Source organism: Rhagoletis zephyria, unplaced genomic scaffold (genome assembly GCF_001687245.7).
Source record: "Rhagoletis zephyria isolate East Lansing unplaced genomic scaffold, Rhagoletis_zephyria_1.1 Rzeph_scaffold_01457, whole genome shotgun sequence".
Taxonomy (NCBI): Eukaryota; Metazoa; Arthropoda; class Insecta; order Diptera; family Tephritidae; genus Rhagoletis; species Rhagoletis zephyria.
In genome coordinates, this window is record NW_016158541.1 from 70,594 (window position 1) to 81,453 (window position 10,860).

Below are 10,860 nucleotides of genomic sequence, written 5' to 3' on the forward strand. Positions count from 1 at the left end.
ACTAGGTCCTTCTGGTTACAGGTATGTCGACGGCAGTGTAAGACGCTCTTAAAAAAAGAACCAAACAAATCTCTCGTTACCGGTGAGAGTTCTAATTGTTCATTATCCGATCCGATAACGATCAAGGAAAACCTTCAGTCTCTTTTCTCCCCCAACCTATTGAGAATAATAGACTTATATCTGTGGTAACTTACCAGCTCAAAAGCTAGAATATTAATACACAAACAAACGAGAACTGACTTATTGTAAAATCAATTTGTCTTCCAAAGCAAAGGCGCTTAATAAATTGACTCACTTCTTCTATCAAATTCCCACAATTCGCTATGTCAAATGCAACTCCTGCAAGCTACTGGTCTTTGCTTGCCAAGGCAAAAACGAGCTCTCATACTAAGGCATACTAAGAGGGCTATGCCAACGCAATTACATAAAATACGTATGGATGTCCATATAAACACATGCTTATAGACATATATATATATGCGTGTCTGTATGTACAGATCTTGCTGCGCTTCATGTCTTTGCATCTTGCAACAAATAGTTGCATAAGTGCGTTGGCAACCGATTGCAGTTACAAGAATCTACCGCCCATCTCTGTGGCAGTGAATGCGCTGGTTGCATGTACGTAAACGTGTATCTAAATGGCGTTTGTTTGGCTGCTGGGTGCGCACTTAATTTCGCTGCTTAACAGACAATTAAAATCCAATTAATTGTGACATTTATTATGGTTAAGTCGCTGAATGGCAGCGGGGCTGTGCGATTGTCGGTAGCCAAAAATCCAAGAGACAAAAGAAAACCAAATTGAGCCTAAACGACCAAGCAGCGTGCCAGCTTAGTACTCTGCTAGCTTTACAAGCGTTCAAATATGTACTATTTATGTATGTGTGTGTGTTTCGATGTAATCCAAATGCTAGTGAAGACCATCCCAGCCGGAGGGCAATATTATTGATGCGCCTATCCGTTGATGACCATGTTACTACTCGGATGCCGCCGTTTATGCTGTTGTTGTTGTTACTGCTGAATCGTATTTCTTTTTTTACTTTTGCCTGCTGCAGCAGTAGTTTTGTATGCAGTTGTAAATATGTTGCTACATGATTGGCGACATCGACTCCTGTGCTTCGCCTCTCGTACACGTACCTTCCTCCTGCCACACTTCGTTCTTTCAAGCTGATTCTTTCTTATTGTTTTGGCATGGCAGCAGCGTCTCTGTGGCAACTTTGAGGGCATGAGAAAAAATATCTTACTGCTGTTGCCTGAACACACTGGCTTTGAAGGCAATGCGACTCCTAAGTACTACATATGTATGTAGATATGTACGTATGTGTGTAATTGAATAATTATATTGTGTTTTGCTCGTGGTCAAGGATCGCAGTGAAGATGAGGCATTAAAATATTTACCATTCGATGAATATTGGACTGGCAAATCTTAATCTGTTGGCTGTTGTGACTGTAATCGCACTTGATGGATAGAAGTTATTTTGAACCATTTTCCATTTCCATTATCATTTCATACTGTAATAGTTATTACATATTACCATTACCATTGCCATTACCATTACCATTACCATTACAACAAGTAGTGCCGATGCAATTCCTATTACCATAATCATTACCATTACCTACACCATTACCACTGTAATTATCATAACCAATACTGTTACCATTACCAACACTTTTACAATTTCACTGCCTCAATTACCACTATCATTGCCATTAAAAACATTACTATGATTACAGATGCCATTACAATTACCATGCTATTATCACTGCCATCACTATTAGCAATTCTATGACCACTTATAATACCATTATCTTTACAATTACAAATATTTTATTATTCAAGTACCATTACCACTATTATTACCTTTACCATTACCATTACGATTACCATAAGCATTACCACTACCAGTAATTTACCATTACCATTAACATAACGATTACCATACAATTACCATTACCATACCCATAGTTATTACTAAATAATACTATTACCGCCACCGTTATATTTACATATTAATCGTTCTGTATATTCGTGCTCTATTTGGATATTTTGATTAGCGATTGATTCCACAGCTCACATATGAATATATGCATACATGTACATTGCCACTTGTTATCGTCTGTAACATATCGCTGCAACTTTTGCTACTCACAGGTCTATTCTGAACGTTACCGATGATTTTGTAAGCAGAAAATTTATTTTAAAAAAATATTACCAGTTCTTACATACATATTTCATGGGACAATATTTTTTACCAGCTTATGAAAGCTAACCAAATTTACCGGTAACAAGAGTGCGCAGAATGCTAACAGGGTTTAAAAGTTAACAGGAATTTTATTTACCGGTTAAAAAATTTGTGTTACCAGCCCTCCACAGTGAATTAAGAACCTCTGCAAATTGGATCCAATGGGGGCACCTCTGAGTCCGGTTTGAGGGTCGCACAGTGTAAGATTTTACCCATCTAGCTGCTTTTAATTCTGTAATTCGAAAACTATTGAAGATAGATTAATGAAATTTTTCACAAGGTATGTTATAAGATAGGCGAAGCTTTTTACAAAAAATTGGTCATTTAGAGTTATTGCCACGCCACCCGTTTATATAACTGCAATTTTTAAAACGGCAAAAACTGAAATATTTAACTAACTACAAAGGCTAAAATGCCCAAAATTTATATTTAGAATTTCCCAATAACAATGAATTATAAACTGACAAAAATGGACTTAAAAATAAATATATTTTTTTTAAATTATGTGCGTGGAAAATATCGATAAAAATTATGTTAGGTCAACCAAATTCCGTTATAAGTTCAATATTTCTTGCTCTATTTACAAAAGTGGGGTACTATTGGAAAGGTTATGAATTAGGCTTTCTCTATTCAAAGCGGAAATACAAGAATTTGTCTCGGCCGAGATGAAATTCAAATAAATTACTCGAAGAAAATGAAATTCCTAGTACACCTGAAAAATGAAAATTTCATTAAAACCTGCACTTTCCAGTAGCTCAAATTGTGTTGTTTAAAGTCAAAGAGGAGCGGTAAATAAACTGAGATACAAACTTTATCGAATAGTGGCGGATAACGAGTTTGCGGGTCTAATGAAATTAATAAATTGCTAAAAATAAATCTAAATTAACATCGTTTTACGTTAACATGAAATACTCTGTCCTAGTTTACTAAAATCCCAAAAATTTATATTCATTAAAAAGAACATACCTAAAAAAATAAGACCGAAATGGTATTTTAGCAATTGTTGCATAAATCACATAACGCCAACAAATTAAACATTGAGATTCAGTTTCAAATATTTTAGATAATACTGCGCTCGGTAATCTTCCAAATCGAATCCCGTCCCGCCCTATTCTTTGATTTATATTGTGTAATTGTTATTGTTTCGTCTTTAGTAGGCATTTTTAAAAACATTTTTGACGTTGTTTTGAAATTTGGCGACATAAAATAATGTAATTAATATTTTCTAGAATGTGGAAATAATGCACTGTGGGTCGTCGGGTTGGACGTGCAGCGCAACAGTGCTGGGGATTGTAAGGACTTGGGTCGCATACTTGGCCGGTGTGTGCCAGTTATGAGTTCAACTGAGAGAGGTAGCTGTTGAGTGCACCTTGAACCTCTTGGCAGTTCAGCTTCCTCAATACCGATGGGCAGCGTTCGACGTCCTACCAAGTGGTTTTCGTCGCGGATGTCAGAATTATTCTCATCGCATCGCTTTGTACGTTGTTGGGCGCCGCTTATAATTTTCCCTGAGAAGGATAAAAATTTATCGAACCTGACTCCCAAGATCTCGGAATATTTCGCAGTCGGTATTTTTGCGTCATTGACGTATGTATACGTCGAGATCTAGGCTAACCGGAGAGACAACCAGTTTTCTCAAGGCAAACGATGTTAAAGTTTTTGCAGGTCACCATAATTATTTAACCGTCTGCGTAGCTCATTAGTTAACCCCTACTGGTGTCGAAGAAAATTTGGATATGTAGGGGCTAAACCGCGTCAGTATGAGGCTATAGAAATTGTGAGTATGCGATTTACTAGCTAAGGCAAGTTTCAGAGAAAAAGCTTGATGCTAAGGATTTACTCTTCATCTTGACATTCGCCTGTAGGTTTTCAATGGAAAGCCCATTTTTCTAACAATTGCTTCCATCAGCAAGTCGCCTATGATGATTTCCACTACCATTCCGTGTTGGGGATTATTAAGGTTCGCAGACTTATTGGTCCACCCTCGCAAAGTAAAATAGCGCTTATTGATTACTTTAATAGTGTAATAAAATATTAAATCTTTTATTTGTATTATTGTATGCACTTGTCTATATCGATCTCCATTCAGCAACACAATTGAAAAACCTTTTACAATACTTTCGCCTGTATACATATGGGTGTGGTGTAAATGATGTAACTTTTCGCTGTGTTGGCTTTCATACATTAGTGTGGTCCAAAAACGTATGTCAAGAAGTAAAGTAAGTCGGAATTATGCTCTCTTCCGCTAGGATTGTTCTATATCAAAAACATATGCCCCTTTTATTTTGAAATCAACATTTTTTTAGAGGTCGCTCAAAGCGTTCAATGTTTCCCATTATTTTATATAGAAACAAAAAAACAACTTTTCTTAGAAATGGTGCGCAATTCTCGAAAATCAATATTTTTCAATCGGAAGACTCTGTTTCTCTGTTTCAAGAGATTCCCAGTAATAATACCCAACAGTTTATTTAGCCAATTTTTTATAGTAACTTTATTTTATAGGATCGCCAAAAACCCCAGGAAATACAATAAAAAATCTTTATCTTTAAACAATGGTTTAATAAACAATTGGGTATTATTGTTGGAAGTCTTCTGAAGAGAAACGAAGTTTTCCGATCGCAAAATATTGATTTTCAAGAATTCTATACAATTTCTACGAAAACCCATATAAAATACATAGAAAATTTTGAGCGCTTTGAGCGACCTCTTAATATTTTTTGATTGCAAAATCAAATATGGGGATATATGTATTTTTTCGATATAGAACAATCCTAGGGGGGAGAGCTTTAAAATTTCCTTTTTTAGGACCACCCTAATGTGCATACATATGTATTTTGGGCAGCATCAGTAGCGGCCATCGGCAGCAGCCCAACTTAACCATTTGCCACTTGCTATGCGCCGTTCGCTATGTCTCTTATCCATTCTTGGCGGCTGCTCTTGGCTATTTGCTCTTTTGTGCCATCGATTTGTTGCGCGCAAATTAGCCACAGTTAAATTGAATATTTTTAGCATTTCATTCGCCGCTGAGTAATTGCTGTGAAATGGACTTGAAAATTAAGTAAGTAGTTGAATATTTACGAGTCGGCACTTACACATGCATATTCGCAAATAATCACACACACACACATATATATGTATACATACATGGAAATATTTTTAAATACCTGTAGGTGCGCGATGCNCGAGTCGGCACTTACACATGCATATTCGCAAATAATCACACACACACACACATATGTATACATGGAAATATTTTTAAATACCTGTAGGTACGCGATGGAAGTCAGCAGCTCATAAACACAGGTTGCTTGCATACTTTGGTTGCGCACACAGCATCGCACTCCTATCCTCGCAATGTGTATCCCGAATAGGTGGCGGCAGCTTCAGAATGTCTTTTACGAATTTCGTAAAATTATGAATGCCTTTAAAACACTTTAGCATTAACCATTACAGCCCATTAGGAGTAGTCGCGTCGTGTATTTGTACTCATCAAGAAACGAGCGAACCAGCCAAGCAAGCAGCCGGCTTGTAAGTGACCAGTAAGTTTGCCAGACACCGCACCACACAACCACCCGGTTGGCAGTGAATAGCTCTTAGGCATGACTAAAAGGACCTTGCCTCTGCGGTGCGCAAGTGAAAAATTCTAAATGCTGCACGCGGCTGCACACTCAGTCCTATAGCAGATGAGGAAATCTTCAGCTGGTGGTTGGACAGCATCAAAGTGTGGACTATTGTATGGTCGTCTTTTGGGCCGCCTCAGCGTCCTTTCTCACGACTTGACCCAACGCGCCTCATAACTGCCGTCACATTTTTTAATGGGTGTAAGCGCAACATCAGTATTGGCGTCTTCCAGTTGCGGCGATGTACTCAGCTGGTGTGAAGTCCAAAAGCATTCTAAAAGAGCGTGTACTCAAATGGCGAATAGAATTTATACAGCAAAAATATTAAAAGTGAAATTTTCCACACTTATTTAATGTTTAAACACTCTTACATGGATTTTAGCGAGAGAAAAAGTTGTCAAAGGGCAGTAAATATAGACGATAAATAAACTCATTTGAAGACAAAATGGGAATTGGACTTAAGACCTTCGAAATATTCTACGCCCAAGACTAGAGATTGCGATGAAATTGTCGCGAGTCCAGCTGCCGACTATATGGATTCCTTCTACGCAAATATGTGTATCCGCGGAAGGTCAAATCCACTGGCTAAAATAGCTTGGCTTGTCCACCGATAAGATCACCCTCGGAAGGCAATTGAAAAGAAGAGCTCCCTCTTTCTCGTTGATGAAAGACTACGCTAGAAGCTTTCCAGAGATCTATTCTACGCAAGATCATGTGGATAACGACGCTTCAGTGAAAACAGTCTTTCGACTCAACGAAACAAAAATGGAAGGATCCAGTGCAGAAGGACCTGTCTGTCTGCATTTGGAATGAACAACTGGCACAAATTTGTAAAATACAGCGGCCATTTAAGCTGTATTTTGGTCTCGGCCACAACCGAAAAACCGTTGTAGTATCAAATAAGAAGAAGAATATTGTAGATCCGAAGAGACAGCACTTCTTTACATGCTACTTGTTACTAAAAAAAAACATGTTTTTTACCCAGGTTTGGATGACAAAAGAGCCACTTAATCGAAGACAACGATAATACGAGCGCCTACAAATATCTTATCTGGCCACTCTCTAACTTTGAGTATTTTATTTAAGTTCGGCGTTGGATGACCTTATTGGCCTAACTAACGTTCCAATTGCCAAAGCAGTTCGACTTTGAACCCCGTGCACTCGAAGTGTAAAAGCGGATTCGAACCTTAGACGTTCCAACCGCCAAAGTAATTCGACTTTGAAGCTCGGGCAGCCAAAGCGTAGGAACGGAATGGAACCCCAACCGTTCCAACCGCCAAGACAGTGGGGCTTTGAAAGTCGTTCAACCGAAGCGTAGACGCGGATTGGAATCTAAGCCGTTCCAACCGCCAAGGTGGTATCCCTGAAACTCGTCACCTCTGAATGTCAGCACAATGTGCAAATACTAGCGCGCACCTCCGGCCGCTCCCCCTCCGCGAAGTATTGCTTTCGGTAGTTCCACAGTGTCTTCCAGTGGTAGTTCCATTGTAGCACGGTGGATGCCTCTTTAGACCAATGTCCAAGAAATATAACCATAGATAGTATTATCGAAATTCTCGTCGTTATCCAAAGTGAGCCTTCTTTTGAGCAATCTCTTAGTTATGTAAGCGCTATTGTTGTGCTGAAGGGATTGAATACAGTCAGTTTGTATCCAAAGTGTAGGTCTTAAATTTTGTATTGGCTTTGAGAATGAAGGAAGTTATAAAATAAGCATATAAATAAGAATGCATGTTTAGTTAAGCTGCAGAAAATAACACCGATACATTCCTCCAAGTGTATGGCATGTACTCCCAGCAGTGACTTTCCCTATATATGTAGATAGATCAGAGTATCAAGGATCACCTCAATATGTCTTTGTGAAAATTTCAATCACCACCCGAAGACTTAAGAGCCAAATCTGCTATGACTGTTCACTCTGGTGAACCTTTATTCCGTCTTACTTCACCGAACTCGTAGGAACTCCACTTGAAGAAGGTATTTCAGAGTCCCTTAGGGAACCTATCGCAATGGCAGACTCTTTCGATAAATATGCCTGCAGACGGAAGCCCTGGAAGGCGTTTCTATCGACCCTCAAAGGTTCTCCCATGGCTCCCTCTTGGGAGCACCAGAATTTTGAACAGGACACCGTTGTGCAGATCCGTTTTGTTTTCATATGAAAAAGGACTTTTTCATGGTATCTAGATAAGCACGCGGAAGTTCGATATTGTCTGCCAAGAACTGACTGATATACATATATTTGAGTATACATATATTAGCAAAATATGGGATATTCTGATCCTCTAGCCAACCAACTACGACGTTTACTCTACTTACTAGATTTATTTAAGTAAAAGAAATAATAACTTGAGAAAAAATCTTTAGTTCGTGTAAACCAACTGTTTTACTCTACATTAAAAATGAAACTGGCTTATAAAACGATAAAAAAAATACTCAACCATTCAGTCAATATATTTAAAAACACCTCCGGAAAGTTCAATTCGGTTGCCGATAACTGCCTTCGAAAAGTTTTAAGCAACTTCTGTTCTTTATACAAAAGTAGAATGGACGATTCGCTATGAATTCCTCCTCAAAACTAATGGCACCATCAATACAACAGGCTATGTGGAAAGAAGAAGAGACAAATTGTCAAAATAGTATACATTTGTACGAGTATAGCTTTAGGTGCTCTCACACTTACCAGTCGCAGCAGCTGCTTCTGTTCCCTCTTCGCTTACTTTAATGAAAGCTTGTTGTATGATTTTCGAGACTCCAAAATTGAAGACGTTACCTTCTACAAGATTGTTAAAGTCCTTGCTGTCGTTGAAAATTCCGCGCACGCCGAACTAGCAAAATGTATATGAACATATTTAAAAAAAAAACTAAAGATTATCACTTTAGCAATAAACCTTAGCTACGAACCTTTGCCAACAAGCTGTGTACGTCTATGGTGCAACCAAAAGTAAATTTAGGTAATTTTACATACACCTTACGAAACACCAACTGATCCACAGCGCTTGGCAAGCTCAGATTTGCCAGTGCACCAAAATCCGCCAATACATCAGTTGGTAAGATGACCAGCATAGCTAGATCTGTATCCCGATAAGGCAACTCCACCACCTTAACTCCGTGATCAGGCAAGTAAGCATAGCGTGCGCTTATCACTTGGCTCATCATTGGCACTAGAACACTTCGTTGTGCGTCAATGTAGAATGGTTTCATTTTAGTGTCGACCGGCTCGAATTGCTGCTTCCACTGAGCTTTGAAATAGATCGCATTGGCAAGCACTACCTGTGTGTCGGGCCCTACATCATTCGAGGATATAATGACGGGAATGCGTTCGTTGGTTACGCGCTTAACCCATTGATTGATGGCTTCTGCAGCTAAAAGAGGGGCGCAGAAATCGAGTTCCTGCATGCCGCAGGCAAACTGCTGCTTCAGTACGTTTATGAAGTTTCTACTTAGGCGGACCCCGGACTTAACGAATATTCGATTTGCAATCCATATGTTTTTTGTTTCTGTGCAGGAAGGCGATAGGACATTGGCGGCGGTGTTATGTACTGGTGGTGCAATACATTCCTTCGAGATATCTGTTGTTGCTGCAAGGAAGTACTTCTGCCTGAGATTTTCTAAATCGTTGCCGGGAATGCCAATATCGGCTGCTAATAATTGCAGAAAATTTTCCAACTCTTGTCCACTTTCACCCTTGACTCCGATTCGTAGCATAGTAAGAATTTCCCATATTAGAAATGGTGATTCGATAATATTTGTGAGATCGCCAAGAAGTTTGCTTAGAATTGCATTCATTTCAGAGAGAACTAAAAAGGAGCAGACAAATGAGATCAACAAAAAATATCAACAGAAATATGAAACGAGTATTGGTTTAGAATATTGAAAACTGTTGTTTTATGGGTTGAAGAACGGACTTGCTTGAAACTTTCTTTTAATGATTAATTATGATAGCGTTTCTGACGCAGAACAGTTCAACTCCAACTTACTTATACCGTTTATGGATATTATGTACATATGTTAGAAAATGTAAATAAATAGATCGAAATTCTGAAAGTCTAAAAGAGTCAAACGTCATGTGAATTTATAAAAAAGGGCCAAATATTAAAGAAATTTTGGATGGAGAAGGTAACCGTTCCCAAGGGTGTATCAGTCTGCGACACATGATTCGTGGGCAGTCATATACAATACAATATGCTCTGGGGTTTCGTTCATCGACTCACAAAACATGCAGCCCGTGTCTACGGAAAGCCCCATTTTATCCAAATGTTAGCTTAATTTGCAGTATCCTATCAGGCAGCCTGTAAGAGTTCTAATATCCTCCCTTCCCTCCCTCTTCCCAGCTTCTAGGTAGTTCAGAACTGCATCCTTGAGATATACCGCAGAAAGGTTTGGAATGATGCAAGCGGTTTTTATTCTCAAGTTACATACCTGATGACAGTAAGAATGGCAATTATAATAGGGAGGTTTTAGTTTTTTAAACTATATTTTTATTCAATCTATATCATAAACTATCAAGGTGCACCACCAAACATCCAAAAATACAAATTTTCACATTTATAATATTAGTAGAATATAAGATGGGAGGTGCCACGCCCCCTTTTCCAATACCGTCCATTTTTCTCCATGAGTATGGAGTTATTTCATACGTATATCTCTATACGAATTTCCAGTACTCTACCGCAAATATTTCAAGAGATGCCACGTCCCCTTTTTCCAAATTCGGGCAAACTTCACATAAACCATCTTCAAGATATGCCGTAGAAATTTTGTTGAATTCGGTTGAGCCGCTCTCAAANTTCATACGTATATCTCTATACGAATTTCCAGTACTCTACCGCAAATATTTGAAGAGATGCCACGTCCCCTGTTTCCAAATTCGGGCAAACTTCACATAAACCATCTTCAAGATATGCCGTAGAAATTTTGTTGAATTCGGTTGAGCCGTGAGTTATAAGGTAACACAAAACGTGCACTTATTTTTAACCGACTTCCAAAAAAGGAGGAGGTTA

At 38.6% G+C, this 10,860-nt stretch overlaps 1 protein-coding gene across 2 annotated transcripts in view; it reads right to left on the reverse strand.

The window, feature by feature from the left end:
* Positions 1-8,202: 8,202 nt before the first annotated feature.
* LOC108364077 (leukocyte elastase inhibitor-like) overlaps positions 8,203-10,860 on the reverse strand; it is a 12,713-nt gene continuing 10,055 nt past the window's right edge. For both annotated transcript variants that reach the window (XM_017617639.1, XM_017617640.1), the window contains exons 2-4: positions 8,762-9,657; positions 8,541-8,685; positions 8,203-8,460 (exon numbers count right to left, since the gene is read on the reverse strand). In XM_017617639.1, coding sequence (XP_017473128.1) covers positions 8,336-8,460; positions 8,541-8,685; positions 8,762-9,657 — 1,166 coding nt within the window. In that variant the 3' untranslated portion in view covers positions 8,203-8,335. The remainder of the gene's footprint in view (positions 8,461-8,540; positions 8,686-8,761; positions 9,658-10,860) is intronic.